At 39.4% G+C, this 26,190-nt stretch overlaps 3 protein-coding genes across 11 annotated transcripts in view; 2 read left to right on the top strand and 1 right to left on the bottom strand.

Moving 5' to 3' along the window:
• The first annotated feature begins 1,283 nt into the window (after positions 1-1,283).
• Positions 1,284-15,302, top strand: LOC144467902 (uncharacterized). The gene is made up of 4 exons (XM_078176890.1): positions 1,284-1,705; positions 6,617-6,864; positions 8,441-8,591; positions 9,185-15,302. The coding sequence occupies exons 1-4, from the start codon at positions 1,573-1,575 to the stop codon at positions 12,073-12,075; spliced, it is 3,423 nt and encodes a 1,140-aa protein (XP_078033016.1). The 5' UTR covers positions 1,284-1,572; the 3' UTR covers positions 12,076-15,302.
• A 7,121-nt stretch (positions 15,303-22,423) lies between these two features.
• LOC144467919 (cysteine-rich PDZ-binding protein) lies at positions 22,424-23,785 on the bottom strand. 2 transcript variants are annotated; one of them, XM_078176917.1, is made up of 2 exons: positions 23,544-23,785; positions 22,424-23,306 (listed from the first exon to the last, which is right to left on the bottom strand). In XM_078176917.1, exon 2 carries the CDS (start codon positions 23,279-23,281, stop codon positions 22,979-22,981), a length of 303 nt encoding a protein of 100 aa, XP_078033043.1. In that variant the 5' UTR covers positions 23,282-23,306; positions 23,544-23,785; the 3' UTR covers positions 22,424-22,978. The 2 variants fall into 2 exon arrangements, with proteins under 2 accessions (XP_078033043.1, XP_078033042.1); XM_078176916.1 differs by having other exon boundaries at positions 23,471-23,780.
• Positions 23,786-25,557: 1,772 nt separating this feature from the next.
• Positions 25,558-26,190, top strand: part of LOC144478627 (uncharacterized) — a 57,288-nt gene continuing 56,655 nt past the window's right edge. For 7 of the 8 annotated variants that reach the window (XM_078196680.1, XM_078196688.1, XM_078196687.1 and 4 more), the window contains exon 1: positions 25,558-25,693. The gene's annotated coding sequence lies outside the window, so the exon portion shown is untranslated. The remainder of the gene's footprint in view (positions 25,694-26,190) is intronic. The other variant, XM_078196684.1, reaches the window with a different exon arrangement.

The raw sequence follows: 26,190 nt of genomic DNA, 5'->3' as shown, positions 1-26,190 counted from the left end.
GAAGTTCAGTAAATTAAAAGAGTCTTATGAAGGTTTCAAAGCAGCAACTAATTCGTTTTGTGTTTTTAATATGGTTTTACCAAGTAGCAATAATAAATGGGATGAAATAAATTTATTGAAATTCCAAAGAATTGAAATAAAAATAATTTATTTATCGATTATTTTTAACATACATTCCCATCAAATTTTATTATTTCATTATTATAATTTTCAACTCATTATCCTCACTTTTATGTTTACGTTAACAATTTCTATATAAATAACACTATTCAAAAGTTAAAAGATAGAATAAATGAACAATTTTCGAAAGTATGAGAATGAAGTGTCTGTGTTGTTAATTACTTCAGCTCGAAAATTTAAAACTTTTTAAATACCATCGAGAACAAGATTCTCTTGTGTTGAGCAAGACGATGTATTTTTACATTATTTACAATATTTCTTGCGCAATTGTATGAAAATTTAAAGAAACTGTTCTAAACCTGCTTGTTTGCACAGAACCGGACTATTTCATATCCGTTCCACGCGTACAATAAAAATCGATAGTTTAAGTATAGTAAGTTTGAGGAAAGTATTCCACAAATTCAAGTTCGTTATTTGAAAAACGTTTCACTCGAATGACTGCGTCGTGCTGCAGAAATTATATACCCCATGCATCAACAGCATATCCGATCAAAACTACGAATTCATTATTCGAAAGATCTCTTTTGCACGCTCCGAAGCGTTTCTTTAAAAATGGCTGTCGATCAAGGTTTGCGTTCTCGTTTAATAAACCCTCAAAAAAGGAAGAATTTATTGAAAAGAGATATGCGAAAGAGAGGGAGGGAGAGAGAGAGAGAGAGACAAAGAGATGTAAAAAGAAAAAGAAAGAAAGAACGATCTTAATCAATACACGAACCGTTTCCTTACACGCCTACGGTTTGCATTCACGCAGCGCTTCTAGGCTAGGTACCAGAAAATACGGTCAGCTCTGAAATGGTGAAGGAATGCCGGGTTCCCCTTCTCCATGCTGATGCTGGTTCCACTCCTGCCCCCCGGTCCTCCGTAAATCGCGTAGAGGTGGAATCCCCACCTCATAGGCAGAAGCACCTGTTGCGCAGCTACCTGTTTTACTCGATCCATGGGTCCGTTCTCTATCTCTCTCCTTCTCTATCCCCCACCCTCGAAGATAGATCGGTCTCTCTCCCTCTCCGCCAGATTCTCTTGGTCTCCGTCTCGCCCGGTTTCTCTCTGTCTCTCGTTCTCTTTCTTTTTCTCTCTGTCTCTCAGTATCGTGTACGGTGTCACGGCAGTAGGACGGTCTCCAATCGTGGTGGTGATTCTTCGGGTAAAGGGCAACGACTCGTCAGGTGAAAATAAATGTCTCCTTATGCACATCGCGCGGAGCCCGCGGTGAACAGTTGCGGCCCGTAGTCTCCGCGACGGGTTCACCACGGGGAAATTCCTGACGCCGCGCGCGCGGGGAAACGCGAGTAACGGCCGCGGCTCGAGACGGGAGACGCGCGACAAGCGACGCGCACCGACCGCCAACTTGGAAATGCATCGGACAAGAAGAGTTTAAAGAAGAAAGGAGCAATGGAGGACGAGCCACGGGATACCTGTTTCGGGGCAGGAAGCGTGGCAGGGGCTGTGATCGGTACATTTCTCACGACGATACTGCTACTGGTCGTCGCCGCGCTTCTTTACAGACAGTGGCGCAGGCACAAAGGTGAGTCGGCCACCCGATTTCGTTTCGCCCGAGCTCTCACCCCTGCCGAATTTCGAAATAGCTGCACCGCGACCGGCTACGACGACGACGACGACGGGCGACAGGCGACGTCAACTGCAACAGCGACAGCAGTGGAAACGGCGCGGTTCTGCGGCCCCGCGGGGCCCTCGGCTCCGGAGCCCGCAGGCCGTGACACCAGGGTCCTGCTCTCGCTGACAGATCTCAGGCGCGGCTAGGCTAAGCGGCCAGCAGCGTTCGGGGATCCTGCGTGTCCGCTCGAGCGCGCTCTATTTGCCCGGTGGAAATTATCGTGGCAACGTTGCTCGACTGGTTCGGTCGGCTCATTCGTGGAATAAATGCTATTTTATCATAGAGGACAACGTGATTCGTCGTGCTCACCTATACTTGCCTATGCGTGTCGACGGGAAGAGGCGTATATACAAGGTCCGATGGAATTTCTTGCGCAACAAAATGGAATTTATTGCCACCCGTTCCCTGGAGCCGCCGCCGCGATATGCTCCGAACGCACGCGAGAGAAACCTTTCGAACAACGCACCGAGGCACCTCCGACAGCCTTTTTTTTCTCCCCGGCAACTTTTCTGTCGACCAACCGTTTTCGGTTCTTCACGGGCCGGTGGACACGTAGGCATCGGCGGGTATAATTATGCAAAGAATTCGCTTGCGCATAACATCCTGTAGATCACGATGGGACGGTACCGTCGGGAATGCGCGGCATGGAACCAGCCGGGGAGACTCGCACGACCCACGGAGCCGAGAACGATCCGGCACGGGACGGCCGATCTATCGAACGGACCCGATTCTCGCCGGGATCGGTGCCGGTTCGAATTCGAAATCGTTACGTATGCAGAACGAACGTGTATCGGCGCGTAAAACGACGGCGCGGCGCGTTCGTTACGGTGCACGCACGATCGTTTACGCTGTTGCGACGCAATTGATGCTTATGTCCACGCAAAAGGCAGGACCTTGGAGTGCCACCGGAGAGATACGATGGTACACGAAAGTCTCCCAGCTTCGGTTATGCACATTGGAATCTCCCTGTATGTAGTCGTTGAACGGTGTTTACGGCCTACCACGGTAAAACGTTTCTTCACGGAAAATGCATTCCGTGTCGTGGCCGTCGTGGATCGCTCGCCGGAGTGATACCAGTTATCGTGGCGTTGTTTTAGTGGAATGCGACGCGCGTAGAACGCCGAATACATACGGTGTGACGCGTCGTCGCTTCGACGCGATGGAGCTGGAGAAACCTGGCGGAATCGTTTCGACCCCGAGATCATCGTTCGACTGGTTTCCCTCGAATATCAAAATTCCCCCGTAACGATACAGAAATTCGGAGAGCACGAGTTTCATTTCCTGCTGCCCTAGGAACCATGTCGCGGAGAATGTCATAGTGAATGTTTTCGAGTGCTGGCGAAACCACGTCTCTTTCACTGTCCAATCGTTAACAGCTTCGGCCATAAGATGCTTCATTTTTTATCGTCTGCGAAACGCCAAACGAGTTTTTTAGCTAGAAAAAACTTGAGAATGCTTCCACAAACATTCGTGAGAACGATTCCCTCTGGTTTAAATTTTCAGACGAACGAATATAAGTTCTGTCGTCGAATTTTGCAAATACCTTTGGATCGATTATTAATATTTAGGTGAATTGATTCAATGCGAAGCTTTCGGCGGGTAAGCTAATTACGTTGACACGTCTTTATATCGATAACTCCTACCTACGTATATTTGTATTACTATATTTCGATCTCAACGTTAATATGCAAAGCATATTACATAATAACCTTCACATTTATGTTTCTAGAATGATTCGTATATAAGAAATACTTAAAATTTTCTAAGGGAGAATCACTGTTATGCGTATAATATCTGTTATTCGATTGAGTAAGCAGGAAAACAGCTGAAAACAATAACATCGTGTAATTATATCCGTTGTAAACGATGCTACCCGGTGTATCGAGTTACCGCACACCGGATAAATGACTCTTAATATAATCAAAGTCTCGAATAATACAGATTTTATTACAATTAAAAACGTTTCGTTCAGCCTGGAAACAGTTCAAAAATATCATTGTTATTTGTGCATTAACAGTTCGTAATCTTTTGCATTGAGTAGGGAAATCACGCGGTGCTTTGCCAAATCATTCACGTTTTAGAAAAGATATTACGCAAAACATACGTTTTAGGGAACACATTACGCAAAATATTCGTTTCGGTAAACTCATTACGTGGAAAGTACAGCTACTGAAATACTTCATTTTGTGTAAACATATTGATTCTGTCGTTTATACATTGAAATCCATGCTAATGAATAAATAATGAACAATAAACAGCCAGAACAATATTAAAGAAGTTAAGACGCAGAATCGTGTTTTACGGTGGCACTGGGGTCTTGTGAATGAAAAACATAAAATACCGGCGGTCTCAAGGTTGTTCGTGTATTTTTCATAAAAAATTCAGTCCTCTGAGTCACGTGTCCTTATCAGCTACGATGGAGGCACTTAACCATTATTAGTTTGCACGGGCGGTACATTACAGCAACAAAACAGTTTAAACGAATGCGTACTCGAATGTTAAGATTACGCGACGATTAATAGAGATCTGGTGATATTGAATTCTGACGGAAACCAATCTATATTGCTCCTCAAAAAAAATAACGAATTCCATAGCAGTCACAGATAATACAAATCCGTAGATGTCGATAGGCAGCGAGGTATGGTCTGAAAAATATACGCGTAGAAATTAACACCTTGAAATACTACAAGAGAAAGACATCGCTTATTGCTGTGCCGAAGCCAGTTGCTCGATGTTTATAACATTCTTTTCAATTTCTAAATTATTCGAATCGCACAAACATATAGATTAACCAAGCAGAAGGTTACTACTAACCGAAGCGCATACCTTTCGGGCAAGCGCATTTTTTAACATCAATTAGTTCGAGTCTGGTGCCTTTTTAAAATGCATCGAAGAAATGCTTTACCAATTTTTTTAAATGCAGATTAGCGGATACTGTTAAACACGTTTCGTTTTACCGTCTCAAAAGTTATGTACCGAACGCGAGTCACGAGCGAATTACGAATCTCTATGTAAAATCAAAATCGTTCACATCAATTTGAAGTAGCAGTGTAATCGATTGCAGCTTTGTTTTTTATTTTGACAATCGTAATAAGTTTGAGAACAATCTGTTGTACTAATTAATAATAAGATTAGTCAAAGAATTCATACACCGTTAAGCAGCATTCATTTAAAAAAAAATTAATTATTTGCTATTTGTCGTATAGTAAAAATTACTTGGAAATTAGCCAGAGTATAAAATAACGTAGAATTTTCTCAGTATACTCAGAATTCGAAATTTTAAATGAAAACGTAATTTTCATTACGTGTATACGTTGACTATCGGACACCAATAACAATTAAATGCACACGGAGAACTGATAAGTACAATGTACGGTTAGAATATGTACTTTCGAAGCGCCACAATGGAATGCATAATTCTCGATACGTGCATACGAGTATGCTGCGTGCATCACCTTGCTAAACATACTAAATAAGTATAAATCTGCCCGGTGACATCACCGTTTACGATGACATAAACTACATAATAACGAAACCGATGAGCCATGAGCGACGTTTCGTGGAAGCGTTTTTAAAAGTCTCCGAAACTTTCCTAAACGGTGTTGCGTAAGTTTTCTACGTTGTGATTACACGTACCGTTTTTCTTGTAAAATCTCGTATCTACAAATCGCGCAGAAGTAAACCGAAAGTGTCGTGGCAATCGTGTACAAGTATCTCGGTATCATTCGCTCGAGACACACCTAACTCTCAGCAGTTCTCCTACCACGGTGGAACTCCACTTTCTTGACGCTCATTAAGGCTCATCTACATATGAAAAATGGCCATAAATGAGCTCAAGTAAGCGGAATCGAATAATTCAAGCACTGTTTAGCACGGGGAAGCCAAAAACAGTTTGCAACGTTGGCAGAATTTACTGAAATATCGTTCGTTACTAGATTGTTGTTAATTGCTGGAGCTCGATTTCGAAAAATTCGATTTGAAACGAACCCTGAATCAAAAGTTAGCAATCGCTACATTATTTTGCAACAATAATTCATTAGCGGTTTTGTCTATAAATATAGACGGATCTGTGAGTCGTAGAAAAAACTATTTGCTACGCGTTTGCACAAGTCACATGCATCCGCGAATTTACACATTTCTTATTTTACGAGATATCTACTATAATAATCGCATACGGTCATTACGTTCCAGCAGTATTTGTCTCATTAGCAAATACGCACTATAAACATGATGACCTATTAACCTACATAAAATCGTTGTGCCACATATGATCGTATACTATTCTTAAAATAACAACGCATTGTACCTAACAAATTGTTAGCGATTTTCATTCCTTCAAACCTATTCGAAAAAGGTACACAACATTTTTAATGTAGTAATAACGATCCCATTATCACATGTAACGCTATAAGAAGTTTCTAAATATCTGAAAATGTTTGCTGATGAAATATAAGGTCTTATCAAACTTCTACAATGTGTTTCCACAGTTCGATATTTTGAAATCCACTCAGTTTTGTATTCTACGCTCTCGTAACAAATTTTTGACCAAAAAATTCACATTGTGTAGGCGAACAGGTGACACGCAAAGCTAGAATTTAATAAAGTATGGTTGTTTATCTTCAATATCCAGCCGAAGATTGTTAAACATATTTCGACTATGAGTAGTAAAAATTAGTTAAATATTTACGGAAATTACAAAATAGACAGAGACCACCTTGATTCGTTCTTAAATTAGGATAATTGACAGATTCATGGTCTATGGATCCTTCCGACGAGTTCAAGTGGAAAATAAATGTTAATGCGTAGTAAAAATTTGTCCAGGGAAACATCTGGTACTCGTAACGGATCCAGAGATCGTCGAAGAAGCCTATGCGTTCGACAATCCGTGTTTCAAGGATGTCACCGTGTCGACGGCTAATCGAACTCGAGAAGGCGTGGTATCTATGGCATCCGGCGGCGACACTCCAGGTAAAGATTCTGTACGATGGTCTACATCTTGGACGTCCTTGGGTCTAGGATCAACTAATCGCAACGATAAGCGAAAACCTCTCGACGATTCTTATGTCGGCGTAAGTACTTTTCTTGTCCGATACTTCGTTTCAGTTGCCGAGACAACCTTTTTTTTTCTCCCAAACAGATTTCCGGCTTTTATGCGGCAACTATTCGCTGCATAAAAGTTCGTATAACCTGTCGATAATATTTTTAGAAGCTTCCTTGTGTCGCAATCGTTACTAGTAAAACAAGTTATTTAAATATTTGAATGACTATGGAGAACAAGAACAAGATCGGAACACGCGGAAACATGTTTAAACGATCGCAAAAATAAAATCATATAACAGTTTTAGAAACAGAATTTTCGATAGCGACAACAAAATATTCACAAGTAATATCGTTTTTTTAATACTTGTGCAGATCAATTTTACAACTAACGCGCTAAATATTAGAAAATCTAGTTGGAAAGGATGTACAATAATATATCACATTAACGTACAAGGTGACGATGTTTATTTAGATTTCAATTTTTATAGATATTATTACAGCGATTTTCAAAAAATTTTTAATAATTTTAACAGATCTCTCGACGATCATATTTACTTGCAATTTACTTATAATGTTCATAAAGTTTAGTAGAATGGTATGGCGAACGCGTTAAAAATGTATTGAAAATGATAGAAAATGTCCTTGCGCAACATTTCGGTTTTGTAAACATTGAATTGGAAGTTTGCAGCATCTGCGGCGCACTGAATAAGAATCTATTAGTGTGTCTTGTTCATTACTCGCTGTTTCTACTTAGTGCAAGCATGGTCGCACGAGAATGAGATAAATACATTCCGTGTCGATTTTCCCGGCAACAAAACCGGTATACGAGCAAAATTTATTCGTCGTCCATTTTCTGTCGTGGCTTAACGATATGGTTGGTTACAAAAATTACCAAATAATTCTGCAACCGTGAATACTTTATTTAATTGTAAATAATAAAACGAAATCTTCTGCGACATATTTCGTAAGAAGAACAATCATGGAAAATTGTAAATGTAAAAAACGTCTATTTCCGTTTTCATGAAATAGTTCGCGAAGTTCTAGATTTCGAGCATGCAACGAAAAATTATTGTTAGAAAGAAATGGTCGCAGCTTCGAAATACACAAAGGGGAACTTCATTTCGATATTCCAAACGCATTAACAAGTATTTGGCATGACCAAATTTGGCACTGTGTACAGTTAATCTAGCCATGTTCGATACGTGCCTTCTCTGCGTTTCTTGACGAAGAGGATGTCCGTTGCGTATAAGTTGAATTACAATGTTATCGTCCATTATTTTCAATTACGAATGTGGCTACCGTAGTCACATTCGTTCAAATATTCTTCGCATGCTGAACAAATAATCTTAATCGCGACGACACCAAATTTGTACTGTTTTTACACTTTTATTTGTTATACGATTTAAATTAATTTCAGAAAAGAATATAATATTAAAATAAAGTACTACTTTGCTAATATTAACCTCATTGCTGGTGAAGTTTTTAAGAAATGATACAGAACTTTAAAAGAAGCATCCGTTTTTATTTACCCCTATAAATGTTATGTAAACTAAGTTGGGGAACCGTCGAATTGTTGTTCATAAAACATAATTTTCTTTTTCGCAGCCTAAAGCCACCAAGGTTAGTGTAGTCAGCTTGAAGAGCCGGGACTTCACAGGACTTGGATTTAATATTTGCGGCAACATGAGGGAGGGTATTTTTGTTAAAGACCTCCTGCACCGTGGCCCTGCATCGGAATCTGGTCGGATACACCCTGGTTAGTAATCTCCTATAATTGTTGAATCAAACAAGTGTCGTAGATCTCTCTTTACATCAGTTAGACCCCAGATTGAGGGAGAATCTACTGTTATTTTTATATTCGATAAAAATATACAGTAAGTACAAAGTATCTTTTTGGTCAGTCCAGTTCTAAAAATAGTAAAATTATTAAAGAACGGTACTTTTTAAATTCTTCTTACTATTTTATTGTTTTGCATGTGATCATTTTTTTCGCATTAATTTACATAATACATACATCTGTATCTCTACAATTATTGAAGTATTAAAGATCTTTTCTTGAGAAAATTCCACGTGCTATTATCGACAACTTCAATAACACTAAGCGTTACCTCGCAGACTTTTTTTGCTAAGACTCGCGAGACCTAAAAACGATTTTATCGACTGCTTTAGGTTGCCTAATGTGTAATGGAATAGCAACAATAATCTCCCCGTACTTGTTTTTGCGATAAAGAAAGGATAATTAATTCTAGCGTTCAAAGTAATCTGTGTCCAATCGCATTCAATTGCAAAATAAAACAGCTCAAGTTACACGGCAACTAAAAGCTGATAGAATATTGTATATGATTCTAGGAGATCGCATCGTTAGCGTAAAAATTAGTTTCCGAAGCATGGTCTACGAGGACGCCCTAACGATCCTAAGCTACGCGTCGCCGTACGACGTGAAGCTCGAAGTCGAAAGCGGCGGCACTGGATCGAAGCCAACCACGCTACTGAAGAAAACCGTTGGTCCTAGCGGAGCCAGAATTTGCCATCCTTTGTACAGAAGCCAGTCGATTCCGGAGCTATCACAGTCGAAATATGTCGCGAAAAGGCTGTTCATCGTCGATCCGAACGAATCGGTGAACTCGAGTTACTCGACGATGAACTCAACGTTGAAATCGACGAAATCGACGCCGATTAACCAGTACGAGAAACGGCAGGAGGAGGCGAAGAGTAATCACCAAAAATTCGGCATCAAAGTTCTGCCGGCGTTGGACGGCACGGTCCACCGTATCGAGAATCAGAACGAGCACAACACGAACCTCGAGAGAAGAAACTCGAAGAAGCTGGACACGGAGAAACACCTGTCGAACACGGGAAAAGGTTTTCACGCCGGCGAGAAGAAGGAGGAGGCTCAGCGCCAACAGAACGCCCAGGGGTTAAGTACACCGAAGACAAGGGCCGAGGTCTCGGAGAACCACAGCGTGGACGTGTCGGCGAAGGACGAGAGGGACGGAGACACGTCGATTCACATTCCCTCGGAAGTGCCTGCGGAAGTACATAACGCGGCCATAGCTGCTCGCAGAAACCGGAAAAATAGCTCGGAGCTATTGAGCCCGCAGAAGAACGCCGAGACCGTTGAAACGGACGACCAGAAGAATGTACAGAAGAACAAAAGGAAAGCGCCGCAGCCGCCGAAGGGCAACAGCCACGAAACTGAGCAAGCGTCTCCTGCGAAGAAAGACGCCGCAGCAAAGGGGCACGAATCGAGGAAAGAGGACGAGATCAACAGTATCACTGATTACGCGGAATCCCTTACCGATTACGTGAAAAAGGTGCGCGATGATACGGAGAAGCCGAATTCGCGAGGGGACCAGAAGATAGAAGGTCTAGTGATCGACGCCAGACATTCCGAGTCCGACACTGATAGCGAAATACAAAACAATTTCACGACCATCGAGCTGAACTCGGCCGACATCACCATTCACCGAACGCCGATACCGGAGACGAACGACGACGACGAGGACGACGTTTACAGGAAAGCTGCGAGTTTGGGCGACCTGTCGAAGTACGAGTGCAGGACATCGGCAACCTTGGAGAGGGCTCAGAGCTTGGACATGACGGACACCGGCACAAAGAAGCGCAAGGCACCACTTCCACCGGAGGATATCAATGAGTCCACCGAGGACTTGACCAAGCTCGATCAGATGGACACTTTCGACAGACGGCTACTAAAGAAGTCGAGCGAGTGGGGCAACCTGGAAGACGTGGTGTGGCGCAAGAAACACGATCACGACGACAGACCGAAGAAATTGAGGACCATGAAGACTAGCGATTCTTTAGAACGGTCCAAGTCCGCAATAGAGATCAAGCTGAAGGACGACAGCGTTCCACCGAAGGAGGAAGCTACAGGAGACGACGAAACCAGCATCGAGCTGTTTAATCTACCTCTAAGCAAGAGACTCACGGAAGAATTTATTCACGCAGAACGAATGTTCAATCCTGACGAGGATAACTCGCTAGCTAGAATCGTCAATGACGGTACCGTCGTCAAAAGTCCGACTCCGGACGAGATGGAGCGAAAGTTCATAGAAGGCGCATCGTTGCCCGACGATTTAAACGAAGACGCCGTGGCTATGGAGGATTCCTCGGACGGAGAGGAGAAACCGGTGAACAAGGACTTCGCCAAAGCTTTGAAGCACTTCGAAGCGTACGCGGAGAAGTCTCCAAGTTTTTCGGAGTCCTCGAAGTACGATCCGTTCCGCTTCAAGAGCTGGAAGGACGACGGTTCGTTATCGGATAGCAACGAGCCGATTTCTTATGCCGGGAAGAAGGAAGTCGAAGAGGAGCCGGCGACGAAGGTCACCGTGAAGAGAGGTTGCCACGTGTGCTCGGACAACTGCAACCGTCACGAAGCGTGCAAGAAGAGGGCCTTCTCCTCGAAACGGTCTTCCACACCGATACCATTGCAAGAGTACTCAACGAACTCGGCCGAAGGTAACGGCACCGATTCGATGACAATCCAGGACGAAGAGGTAGCTAACTCTATATCGCCTCCGCACGGTGCGACGCTGAAGCACAGGGAGAACGTCAGCGAGACGTCGTCGATCGACTTCACTCTGCCGTCGAAACGCGTGATCGATGTCCCGACTAGTCAGGGGATCGAGCGAGAGAACGACGAAGACGAGGATGGCTACGAGTTCGGATCCGGTGTGACCGTTAGCAGCAAGAACTTGTTCGACCGCGACTATCGGCGCAACATTAACAATATCAGTGTTTCCAGTGGTGAGAACAGTGAGGACAGCGGCCTGGTCGGAGAGTCGATGGACTACAATCAGCAGGACTTCGACAACAGGCCGTCCCTGCCAAACACGCCGATGCCGCAGAAGATGACGTACATCACGGAGATCAAGCTCTCGCCGAACAGGGAGAAGCTCCAAGGCGATGTCGAGGAGAACAACGACACGCTTAGCATTATAGGCGGGAAGGAGAGGAGACCGGGCCAGAACGAAATCAAAACGACGTCGAACGGTAAGACCTCGAACAAAAAGCCTCCGGTTCCTCCTAGAAGGACGGACATGGCCAAGACGAATAAAAAGGGGAACACCGAGAAGCAGGTGATCTATGTGTCCGAGTACAAGCCCAGCGAGTCGAAGACCACGGATGAATCGGACTCGAACCAGGAACTGAAGCAGTCGGACACTGCTACGAAGAAGATGGAGCAGTGGACGTTTTTAGAGGACAAAGAACAAAATCGATGAAGATCAACCAGTGAGCCTGAGGATCGGGATTGTTGTTCAGTTGTTGAGGAACCTAATAGTTGTTCGATAATAACGTTCTAATGTACAAGTCTTTTTTAATTTTGTCTTTAATACCAAGATGATAAATGAACGCGTTTATAAGCTGGATGTTAATGGCTTCAGTGCAGATTGTTATCGTTTTACCATTGGAAATGTTTGGCAGATACTACGATCAGCAACAGGAATTTATATATCGTGAACGTGAGGAACAATTCTGGTATATACTGTACTCAGCCTTTATCGCACGGACGAATCAGATGTCGATCGTTATTATTATACGTACATGTTAAATGTATTGTGCTCATCCTAAATAGATCTGCTCTTGAACTAGTCGAAAAAAAATTTCTTTTTTTTTTTATTTAGTATCTTCTTCGCGTTCCCCGAAAAGACTGGCTCTTGTTTAAAAACGTGTTTCTTTGATGTTTTGATAAAAGCGTTTATCATTGTAATTAAATTGTATTTATTTCTCGACGTGTTTCTCCTGTTTCTTTTTTGTTAAAAAAAAAATATCGTAATAGAGTTTGTATTATACGGAAATTTTCATGCTTGTAAGGTAGTGCAGTATTATGAGGCGTCACGTGTGCCGTTTATCGCATATGTATGCAGAGTCAACGTGTACCCTGCTCTTACATGTAGATTTGTATTGTACCGCTTTTTAGACCCGATGCTAGGGATTCCAATTGTATTGGTACAGGGATTAGTGAGTACACAAGTTGTCACTAGACCGCGAATCTCTATGCATTTATGGCATACGCTGATTTTTCAAACACAAGAAAATGTGGAAGTTAACAAGGTCTAACAACCGTTTGATTTTCTTTTTATGCTGACTAATCGTTCACTTGTCAACGATAGTGTTTCTTTAATTCATTTCTTTTTTCAACCACATGAAACGACGAAATTGTTAGTAATTAAATTCGTTGCAATCTCCTGTGCAAAATACTTTTTTTTATTGAGAATTACTAAACTTGATGACAAAACAAATAAAGCGACTACCAGACTGAGAATTTTATACACTTACGACAAAAATTAATATATCAAATGCACAACAATAAAATCATCGAAAGATAATGGATAAAAAATAAATGTCTATAGCTTCTGTATTTTAGAAATAATACAATGTTTATTTTGCTTAGGAATTCACAGTCTAGCAACGACGTAAATCCTGTTCCTTAATTTTCCTCGCCGAAAATAACATCGGGTCCCAAAAGTAATCGCTTTGTGTTCTTTGCAATGTTATTAACCTGTAGTTGTTTTTTTGTTCATATGTTCGGAGTACCAGTTACACGTAAGACGTAATACGTATAAAGGAGGTACATGTTGCGGCATAGGATATTGTAAGATATGTCCCAAAAATATCATATATTCGATTAAAGCCGCGTTTAGATAAGGAAATAACGATTGTTGACAGTTTCATACAATGACATTTTCAAACATGAGAAAGTCTCGAATTCATTTATTTTGTTCTATCTTGTTACTTAAAGGGTTGAATTTTATAAATCCTTGAACTTCATAAACACGTAATAAGACGAAATTCTGTTTATTGAAATATAAAACCCGCACATAATGTTGTATAGATATAAAATTGTGTAGAGAATTTATTATGGTCATAACTACAGCTTGACATCATCATGGAATTGTAACATATTTAAGACTATTCGATGACAATAATGAACAATATTTTGAAAGGTTATTTTCGCACGTTCTCTACCATACGTACGTATACGAAATTATTATTTGCGATGTAAAGGAATCAAAACACGATGTTTATAATGCGAAAGCTTGTTGAAAATAGTGTGATAGAAAACGTGTGAATTTATGGAAGTTAACTAATGAACAAACGATAAGTTTATCATGCGAGTCTCTAAAACCCGTGAGTATCGAGTGGTTCAAGGACTTCTAGCGTGTAACAATATTTACATAATTCTAGAATTTAGTTATCAGGGTGCTCCTAAATTATATAATAAAATTTACACGGATATTTTATTATGCAAGTGTATAGTAGTGGTCGAAACAAAGTTCCAAAGACTTGAGGGTAACGAAATTAATCATCAACTGTATACAAATTAACTGGAATTCGTAAGCGATCGATTCTGAGAGCCTTTTTAATAGTATTCTAACATGTATAATTATTAATTAATTATAATGAAAATTTGGAACGATTATTCGGTAAAAATGTGCAATAATAAGAAAAGATGTCTTTCATGTTAATACTAGGAATAGGCGCAGAAATTATTGGGATGGAAAAGGTTTCACGACATCTTATTAGTGGAAATACTAAAATTGTTATTGTTTTAAATATCGTTGAAGCTTTTTGTAAACAAGCATCACGTAATGCTAATGCAGGATGATAAAAACGCGATATTATTTACAGAAGGTCCTCATACCTCATACTGTATTTTTTGTTATAAGTATAAAATGAAGACAATTGAGATATACATATTTCTTATTTACAGTCATTGTTGTGGCTCGAGGACGGCTTCCATTTCCAATTATCATGTTTTAATTGAAGCGCTTTCTTTTAATGGGATTCGTATCCGTGCACATTGGTCGTAACATATAAAAACCTATTTTATAATTTTAAATTTGTTACTATATTTTGTGATTGTAACATTCGACGAGTAATGATATTGTATTCATTGTAATTTATACGAATAAGTAGAAGTCTCGAACTATACTTCTTGCGAACCTAATTTTATATGGTAAAACGTTCTGGTGAATTGTAAATAAATCCTTTGAGCAGAGCCAACACATCGAAATCAATTGGATATTTATGGAAGCCACCACTGCACGTTACCTCATAATAGATAAACGAAATTCAAAGGTAACAAAGATCGATAGCTAGTTGTTATTTGTCGATACTTAACTATTAACATGATATTTGTACATCGTAGGTACGTTACAGTTAAGGATAATACGACAATAAACACGAAAACAACATATAATAATTTAATACTCATGGTCGAAATTGTCTGACTTCAGTACACATCATAATATTATAAGTACATAAACAATTATTACGCGAGGTGGTTGATTTATTTCAACGATATGTTCATTCGAAAATCATTTGGAACGAATTACACTAGAAAATTGAATCGTAATTTAACTTTATACATTTAAAACGGCGGGTTTAACGAACTCTATTATTCGACAAATAAATTATTCAATAAAAGACAACAATGACAACTGTATATTGTAAAATTTGTTTCGTTAACAGAAAACATTATTTAGAAAAATCTCATTGTAATCATTTAAATCCGAATATGATGAACACAGTTTACCAAAATATCGGCCATATCATGTGCAATAATTTATCAATACAACAATGTTAGTTGCAAACTTAAGCTACAAACACACCGCTTATGAAGCATTACGGTAGTGCGTGCATGCGCAAGTAGAACTAACGCGTTAAAAATGTCCACAGATTAGCTATTGTGTATAAGTTTAAAAATTGGTAACGGTATATTGCTTAGAAATATTAATAATCGTGGTGACGTACCTCAGAGAACGTGCGATTCGGAATGCGGTACAGTTGGGACATGTGCGATTCTTGGCACATTGGCGATGCTCGGACAGCTTGATCAACGTTAACTTAATGGAAAACGTTAAGAAATTGAAATAATCGAAATCATTTTGAACTTTGTAAAAAATAGAAATCCCTATAGTAATGGTCGTTGTGACGCCCGAAATTGTTAAATTGTAGCTTTGTTTTAAGTTCTAGAGGTAACATGAAGCGAAACTGCGGATCTAATAATAAAACGCTTGAGAATGGCGTTATTATTATATACAAATGTATCATATCATTATTACTTTATTAACATTCGTTACACATAAGAAATAAACATGGCAATTCAAAGTATTGTCATCTTCAAAATGCAATATAATATTTTTTTTTTAATGAACATACTTTTAATCACCCAACATATACTACCCTAACATATGCTACAAGGAATTCGTGACAATTATGTGAAAAATGATTCGCGTATTATTGTAAATGGTAAACGATGCAGTTTCAAACTCTCTCAGGAAAATGTAAATGATTGTTGTGCCGTTTTATATGAATGACACTAGAGTTTGGAGAATTCTTTTTATAACTGAGAACTTCATGCATAAAAACCGACTACATATTTTATAGTGTGGCGCTTTCTAGGTGGTTAACAAAATTTAATTTATGCCACACAAATCTTTCATAAATTATCTTTCTGTATACTATCGTATCTGCACAAATATAGTGAATATATAACAATACGCTCGTATAATAAAATCAGCAGCACCATAAACAGAATCACACTTTGAGGACAGCATGATTTTTAGATCCAGGATCATTTGAATTATTTTATAAATAAGAACAAAATAAGCGACTAATTTTTATTTATAGCATAGTACTTATAGTTTAATATATCCATATTTAACTGTGTTACACGCTCGTATTACGTTACTAATCATTTAAATATTAATGTAAGCGTAAGTTTCAAGTGAACGAAATTATCCTGTACTAAGAATCTTGCTAACGTAAGCTAAAATTATAAATATACTTATTAAAGTTTAATTTTGCTATATAAATCGATGATTTCAACTATTTCAAAGTAGTCCTCTCACTGTGTCAAGGTGAACAGAAATTCTCTGCTTGAACTATGCCCCTGGATTAACTGCAAGAAATTGAGGTTTAAGAGTTCCCCTTCGTATAGTGCAAGAAATGTTTAAATATTTTCTCCATCATCTGTTTTTATAAGAAGTTCATTTGAAAGTTAAAGAGACAAGAAGACGCTCATAGTCGACGAGTCCTCCATTTTAAGTAGGCTGACGCCGCCAGATCGTATGGCTAGACGACTGCATAGCTTCCATCCAGGATTATCTATGTGTAAGTGGAACATGGAAACAAAGTCTATGAATTTATAAAGATTGCAGCTCGTTACGCTAATAACGTGATTATTTCCCATACTTCAGAGTTATCCAATATTCACCGAATACAATCGCTGATCTAATGAAGAAACATGGCTTACTATTTCGTCGATCCATGTATGTACATTGGTTTTAAATGCGTGCATTTTAATAATCCAATTATCAAAATCTATCTTCGTTAAAATTATACAGGGTGTACCAAAATCATACATACTCCGGGAAACAAGGAGTTCCTGAGGCCATTTGAAGTAACCTTTTCCTTTGCCGAAATGCAATCCGCGGCTTTGTTAACGAGTTATTAATGAATAACGTTGGATGCGCGCGCACGCTTCAACCTGCTGTTACGCGCGCGAGCCAGCCGACTGAAGCCAATATCACTACCGGGGCGCGACGGAAGGAGAGAGCTCCGGCTTTGTGTCGCGTTCGAAGTAACGAACAAGGATTTCATGAATTTCTTATTAATTTCAAAAACTTCACAAATACTATTAATGAAAAACTCACCCATTCAGTTGTAAATGTTGTAGTCCACGTAAGTAAAACAGCAAAGATTACACTAACGTTCACTTTCACTGCACTATTATTCCACACTGGTCACGAAAGGGCCGATTAAATTCAAATTCGGTGCTCAAAATGATCAGCTGTGTCGGTCATCATACATTGTAAGAGGTCAGTGCGTTATTCTTTGAACGTGACGAGGAAAATGCAATTCGCAATTTTGTTTACGAGTTCAAACAGTGGCGACTGAATGAAACAAGTCACAGAGCGAGAACTTGCCTTTGTTCAAGAATTGTGAATAATATCATTAATATAAAATAATTAATATAAAAGAAAACTCGCTAATTTAGTTGAGAGTACATTTGTTGCTCGGACATGCTGGTCATGATTCACGATGTTGGTGCATTGACCTTGTACAATGTTCAGCTGATCCCAGGTGAATGACTTTATCGATGGAAGAGATAAAATCGGAGGGTGCTCGTATGGTTAAAATGGAATTTCTCACGAATGAAAATTCTCTAACATTTTCCACGACAATTTTCACGCGCGATGCTTACTTGGAGAAATTCGAGAAGCAACTAGAAGTCATTGTTATGGTTGAGTCGCAGTCATAGCCCCTAAAGTCCTATTGAAATGTTATTTCATATCTCTCAATTGATCAGTTATTGTCACTGACAAACTAAATGACAAAATAGCCAAGAGAATGTTTGACCTTATTTCTAACAAACAGAACTGTTATAAATATTGAGAAGCTGGAAATAATAAATTTATTAATGAAAGAAATTCGGTTGAATACTACGCAATATGAAAGTCGTTGTTGACGGTTACTTTCAGGTAAACGTTCGGTGGCATGATCGTCGCGAATATTCTCGCGATGTTGCTCCCAACCACCCTGTGATCACTAGTGACCACCGTAGTGATCAGTAATGGTCATTCCAACGGTCGTCAGTTGTTATTCAAGTGGTTATTGAAATAGTTATCAGTACTCATTCAAGTGATTACGAGAACATTGAAGTGGTTATCAATGGTCACTTAAGTGGTTATAAATTTATGCTGCCTCATATCTGCACTCCCTGTTGCTGCTTTTTTTCTTCTGCTGTCTTCCTTTGCTGTTGCTGCTACTGCCGCTTCTCAAGCCAACGTCATATAAAAATGTGAGTCACAAGCATTTCTTTTATAAGTAGCATTCTCAATATTACGAATGGGTGGGGGGGGGGGGGGGGGGGGGGGGGGGGGGGGGGGGGCGTGAGTGAGTACGGGGCGTAGCGTCCCCGAAGTACCCGAGGCGCCTATAGGTCGTTAGGGTTCTTAATTTAAGTTTGTTAGATTTCGTTTGGTTTTTGAATGTTGGTTCGGTTTCCGATGTGATTCGGTTGTCCAGCGTGGGATTTCCCTTTCAAATTACACTCGTGTGCGGGTTAGCTTGTATAATTGTATAATTTTTGCTTGTGTAATTGTATATGTTCTAACTAACTAATACTTTATTTCAGATTATTATAGGTTATCTGCCGTAGAATCATCAGCCGCCGTTGGATCATCATCCGCCGTGGGATCATCATTCGCTATTGGATCATCGTTCGCCGAGGGATGCGTGTGACTTATTAATAAGTGCGTCGTATTTTAAGTAGTATTAAGATCACTCAGGGGCCTGTAAGTGTGGGTGTTACTTTTGGATCCTCATTCCAATTGATAAAACGTCGAATATTGATATCAAGTGGCCTCAGGAACCCCTAATTTCCCGAAGTATGTATAATTTTGAAACACCCTGTATAAGTCTATTCAGATGGTAACACAGGTATTATAATACCTACAATAAACATTAATATACTGTTTACGAAACGAAAACAATAGAACCCGTACAAATTATTTAGTAACTGCCCTTAGTCTATTTGAACCCAAAGAATGAACATTGAAATACGAGTGTATCTAGTTTCCGACAATTCATTCAAATTTCCATGTTTCATTAAGGTTTATAAAAAAAACATACCTGATTACAAATAAGTGGTCCTTTCTACAAGAACTCATTGGTACATTTGAACAAAGGCATACAGGTGCAGGAAATTAGGGAGTACTGTACAGAATATAGGCTAATCCGGGGAAGGTCAAATTTTTACTTCAGACGACCCAACTGATCTCTGTATTTGTTTGACGAGGAGAATAAACGAGATAGAACGGATGTGACCAAGATGGAGCAACAATGAACCAGTTGCGATGTACCTACCACAGCTAGCAGACAGATATCAAGAGCAATAAGCCAGAGGAGTCGTGGAATGACTCATTGACAAATAAAAATCAATTGATCTTTTCTTACTATATTTTCACAGGAATAATGTTAGCAACTAGCTGAGATTATGCTAACGAAGATGAAACGAAAAGCCATATCGTATACTGATCGAAAAACATTTCTGCATTCAAAGTCTGTAGTTACGAAACAATGTTTGCTTGAATCGATTTTCAAGGTGGCAACGTTTGCCACGGATTAGAAGTCTGATAAACGTATATATTAGAAATTTCAAAACTAATTTTGGTTAGCAAGTGAGTCATCCTAAGCGTGAGGCTTATCACTCTCGGCAACCAGCTGCCGGTCGCACGTGATGGAAGGGCGCTGGAGCGGATTAAGCAAAAATAGTGGTGGGGATGTCTGCGCGAGCACTAATCCGTGGTGGGAAGGGCGCACTAGTCCGTGGAGTGCCGTGAACGGCATACCGTCTGAATTTTCTGTATCCGCTATTTCGATTTCGCTCGGCGGTTTTCATACGACCATCTGACGTGTGCTCATTTTCAGAGAAAAACAGAGATAATGACCGGACCGACACGATATCGAAAAGCATTGTCCAATGAAAGGGTACCATTTTGAATAGCTCTCTACGGACATTGGACGGCACCGCGTCTGGCGAATAGTGCCCATCATTTATCGCGCGATGGCTGCTGAACGTAACGGCTCGTACATTGTCCTCTCGTTGCAACAGCGTTTGGAAGTCCTACGGAAACTGGAGTACGCTGTCCCGATAAGCCAACTTGCAGTGGAATACGGAGTCAGCATCGCGACCATACATCGCATCAAAAGGAACGGGGTCCAGCTGCAACAGAATTCGGAGACGTCCGGGAAAATCAGAAAGAGGATGAGAAAGCCGGTGTTGCACGAGTTGGATGATCGGTTGTACGCGTGGTACTTGCAGCAGCTGACGATCAGCCATCGCGTCACGGACGCGCAGTTCCATAGGAAAGCGTTGGAGCTGAATAAACAATTTGCTGGCCCGTCGACGTTCACGGCGAACAAGGGCTGGATATGGCGTTTCAAGAAACGCCACGGTATAGCGATCTCGAAGATCGTTGCCGCAAACGATGAAGCGGACGTTGCCACGAAAGCTGAGGAATCGTTCATCCAGGGCCTTCTGTGGCGTATCGAAGAGGAGAACATACAAGTCGAACACATCTACAACATGGATGAGATGAGACTGATGTGGAAGACACTGCCTCCGAGGGTACTGGCCCACACCGGCGATAAAAATATACTGAACAACATGCATGCGGATAGAGTCACCGTGGGACTTTGCGCTAATGCCACCGGCACCCACAAACTTCCGCCACTGTTTATCCATGGATGCGAAAAGCCACGAGCCTTGAAGCATTTGAATCAAGAGGAATTACCGGTCGTCTACAAGAGCCAGAAGAACGCTTGGATAGACAAAGACGTGTACGACGACTGGCTAGAGAACCACTTTAAACCAGCTGTAAGAAGGCGCCAGTTTGAAAGCGGATGTTACGGCAAAGTGCTGCTACTAATCGACAGGAATGATGCTCACATTCTAGCGAAACCGCTAAACATAAAGGAGGAGGAAGACAATATAGAAGTTGTACTTCTTCCAGCTGATGCGAGATCGACCTTAAACCCAATGAGGCAAGGGATAATGGAGAAGGTGAAGATATTCTTTCGTCATTTGATGCTGAAGAAAATTTTAGAGTTTCCTTATGGAGTCACTCAGTTCTACTCGGACTACGATCTGAAGGATTGTATCGATATGGTAGCCGAGGCATGGAACGACATATCGCGAATCACAGTCTGTGATTCGTGGCAGAAAATTTTAGGAAACCGGGTGAAAGAAGAGGTCGTTGTGAAGGAGGAAACGTGCCGCTCCAAAGCAACCTGCGTTGCTAGTCTCCAAAATATAGTTGGCGCGATTGTTGGGACCGCGATTGATGAACAAGAGATCGAAGATTGGCTTTCGTCGTGCGAGAAAGGGGAGGGAGATCCGGTCATCAAGTGCGAGAAGAAATGCCCGGATCAAAGGATTCGTTCCTATCTGGAAGAGGAGGAAGTGGAACGAACGTTTTCAAATCTACTGCTTTGGTCGTTAAATCAGCCAGAGTTTATTAAATTGCAAATACAAGTTCTAAAAAAATATTACGAAGAAGTACAGAAACAAAGTAGTCTTTGAAGTAATTTTTTAATTGCTTCTGATTCTTCGACCAATCTCTTCGATTAACTGATAATTTTCATTTGAATGTTAAATTGACTAATTTGTATAACATTTTCGTACGAAGGTTGATTATTCTCATGTACCTTGTTATTTGATTTTATCGGTATATGTGAGGAGTTAAAATTTATCTTGCTCGAACTTTAATTAAAAATTAATGTTCTGCAAACTTGTACACTAATGTGGGGCATTCAAAATGCATATGTATATACTAAATAAAAAGAGCTCCACGAGTCTTTTAACAAATACTTAAATATAAATTATAAATTATTTACACTTTGTATGTTTTATATTAATAAATTATTTAGAATACAGGATGTAGATTTCCATATTCTATTTAAGGTAAATTACCTTATAAAAATATAACTGAAGTTTTTTCAGAGATATTTTATGTTATGTAATATTGTATATAAAACTATTTTCAAAAAGTAATCATATTCCATCAAACAAGAAATGATTTTATTATAAAATGATTGTTAAATATAATACAATTGTCAAATTGATACACACGAAAACATTCATTCAAGTCTTACAAATGAAGTTATTTTCTAACTAAATATTGTGTTCTTCGGTATGCACTCTCGCATATACTCAAACATATTTCATGACTTCAATTTACACACGTAACAAAAAACTATCTGATTTAAGTAAAGCAAGTGATAATGAATAATTATACTTAATGTGCTCTTTACAGTCCATTTGTAATCATATTTTTGTGTAAAATTGACAAGACGCAATGTAATAGAACATCACATTTCTAATTTGTACAACAGCTATAACAGCATTTATCTAATATCTAGTAATATTGTTATAAAATGTTATTTTGTCTTAGATATTTACAGACTATAATTTGAAAAAAAATATATTCTTCCCTGCAAAAATTATATGTGAGAAGTATTTGCTTACATGTCCTTAATAACAACATAATGTTCATCTTATTATCAAAGTGGTCTATACATTTAAACATAAGCATTCCTTTCCTTTACAATGTATTAGGTAGCAGACTGTTTGTAATTTTTTGTACTCATTAACTTTTTACCACACATAGCGCATATAGCTTTCTTATATGCACACGATTGACAATAATGGGAACCAACTTGATGTACTTTTTGTCTACATATTCTACAAGTCTCAAATGTAGCGGTATATGGATTAAACCTGGCTTTTCCAGCTGACAGTGCTTTATTCTCTCCAACTTTACGCCCTCCGCTCTCTACGGTATTTCTTGCACCGCTTTTCCAAGGATCTGGAGTTATAACTTTCCCCAATTTTTTCTCACACTTCTCGCAAACCATTTTAAATCACAGCCAAAACTTTAGCCTGAAATATAAGTAACACGTCGTATACTAAGATATTATATTACCCTTGTGGATAGTTTTAAATATTGCTTTGTAAAGATCACAAAATTTGATGCAAGCGATATTTTCGTAAACAAATGTTTTTTATAAATTAAATTCATCTTAAGCAACAATTAGTTCCCTTACTTTTTCTTACGCAGAATCAGTATCAATATTATGTTATTCAAGTGAAAAATATAAGTGACAGAAAATACCTAACCTCACAAGTACAGTTCCCTATATTACAAAGTAGTAGTCGATTTGTGTTACAAAACACTATGGATATCGCTACCAGATGGCGTGCTGTTATCCGTTTCTGATGATAAAATTTTTAAACAAAATTAAAATAATATTCTTAAACAACATACAAACAAAACGGATATTCATAAAATTCTGTATTGTCCCTTCGATGTTATCTAAGTTAATTAAAAAAGATGCGTTCAACTAGCCGAAAATTAAATGAAGAAATGTTTTAAAAATAGTTTATGGAAAACTGCAACAGATTGCAAGCGAGAATCTTTAACAATTTGTAGCCCTCTAGTGGTGATCGAAACACATTGCCAACCACTTCATCAATAAAAACCACATATGCCTGTGTGTATCTATGAACACAAATACAGCTTTCAGTGAAGTTAATTTTATAATTCACATACACACTATATTATCTGTGACGTTGAAGAACTTGATCTTGTAAAATAAGGGGTATTCAGCCATAAATTTTAACGACAGTATTTGACAGTAATTCCCGGAAAAATGCTGTAATTAAATGGAGATTAGAAATTGTGCAAGGTATAACAGAAAGATTAACAATAATGAACGTCTATATATTGATTAAATTAAAAATTATTACGGTAATGTAAATAAAATTTATAAGTAAAAACGAGTGATTGGAATCAAAAGACTGATTAAAATAGGAATATCATATCGTTTTAGTATGATATTATTATTATATTAATTTACTATATAGGGCTGCTTCATTAATAGTGTATAAAATAGAAATATTAAGAGGTGAATAAATATAAAAAGTATAAATACTCAAATGATCAGTTATTATTAAATAATTAAAATCATTTTAATATAATTTACGTACTTTACATTTTCGGCAGGAATCCGATACGTATTTTATTACTTTTATATTGCCATTATACTTTGGTTTATCATAAAGCAGAAATAAGAATTCTAACATTCAATTTTTTTTCTTTAAAAAGGTATATTATATATGCGCAATTGGATTAAATTTGTGTCTACTTATAATTATAAACAAAGACCTTTTTTACAGTTAATATCATTCACTGACTCATTCACGATAGTTGCCCACGTCCATCAACTCGCATTAAAATTATGGAAACGGGGTTGATAAATATACTGATCGTCGGTATTTATATATATTTATTTAAGAACATGGAGCAAACGAAACATAGACATAGACTCCCAAAAATGTATCAACTAAATTCTATATTATTATTACACATCGCACAATACAAATATATTCTTCAAACATATCGTTTAAATGTTCCTACTGTCCTAGTATCAGTGTTGTGTACTTTCGTTTTGCTGATAAATAAAAAACTAGCAAACATTAACTGTCATTAACCTCAGTTTCACATGTTATTTCGATATCTCTCTTGTCACGTTATCGAAACAATAAGTGTCTACCTGCTCAACATATCTCTGTTTCGTATGCTAGCAAACACCAGCATAAACCCCACAGCTCGTAATTCCATATTCGTCTCTGTTCCCCTCAAAGCAATCGTAAATCTTCCGTTGTTTACCCGCGGTGGCTGATGCATTTACCGCACATTCAGCGACCACAATAACTTCGTAAAATCAAAGCAATTCTTTTAATAGAACCAAGAGTAATGAGTTAAGAACAACAAGATATTAATTACTCCTGCAATTCTCCCGCATTTCGCCGGCAAATGTTAAGATATTTGATTCATCAGCGTCGAAATGAACTTTCAAGTTCGTACAAACAAGTCCGTCAGCCAATTGTTAGTGACACGACGGTCGGTATATTAAAACGGCTGATTAACGAAACAACCGAAAATTTGGCGAATTTTAGAACTGGCGCTGACTTTCGGTACCTCGATATGAGTCACGCGATCAACCCTCTATCCGAAATCGGTGAACGATGGTGGGGTTGGCGGGGCGGAGGGGTTCGAGGAGAGGATTGGGGGAAAATTTGACGCTAGGGGTGGCGTACAGGCGCGGGCGCCATCTACTCGCTCAGTGCTTGACTATCGTCCGAAGGCCTGTGTACTCGCGATTGTATTACCAGATTATTGCGACATTTCGTGTGACAATTTGATTCAAGTGTATCGTGCCATATAACAAAGTGACCAGTGCACGCTGTAGAACGGACACAAAAAGGTAATTCGAGACGAACGGCACATCTTGCGCCGTTTTCGAGGACGTACATTGTTCGGGTGGCTGCCATCCTCGATGCTAGACACGCGTTAACATGTTGGATCGATTTCTCTTTCTCACAAGTCGTGAATACGATGGGAGACTCCGGTGGAAGACCTGATTACGGTCGTCCACCGTTTTCTCGCCGCTAAATACACGAACCGTTTCGCTGTTCTATCTACCACCCCATTCGGCCGTTACAATTTCTTCGAAGCTAGACAGGGATATCCGTGGTTCGAGGCGAGTTGAGTCACCTTCGAGACCCTCTGGATAGATAGACGCCTACAGCCAGAGCCTCGGCGCTCTGTTTTTTCCACGAATCCACAATCGACACCGTCGAAATTCGACTAAATGTCTTGTCGGCCACCTTCGCCTGCCTTGGCAAATATTTTATTCGTCGCACCGTCTGTGTTCGAATGCGGACGAAGGCAGATCGCGCGACCGATTTTCAATACCGATTT

Source organism: Augochlora pura, chromosome 3, assembly GCF_028453695.1.
Source record: "Augochlora pura isolate Apur16 chromosome 3, APUR_v2.2.1, whole genome shotgun sequence".
NCBI classification, from domain to species: domain Eukaryota; kingdom Metazoa; phylum Arthropoda; class Insecta; order Hymenoptera; family Halictidae; genus Augochlora; species Augochlora pura.
Note: the sequence above shows the minus strand (reverse complement) of the source record. Positions and strands in the feature narration are given on the sequence as shown.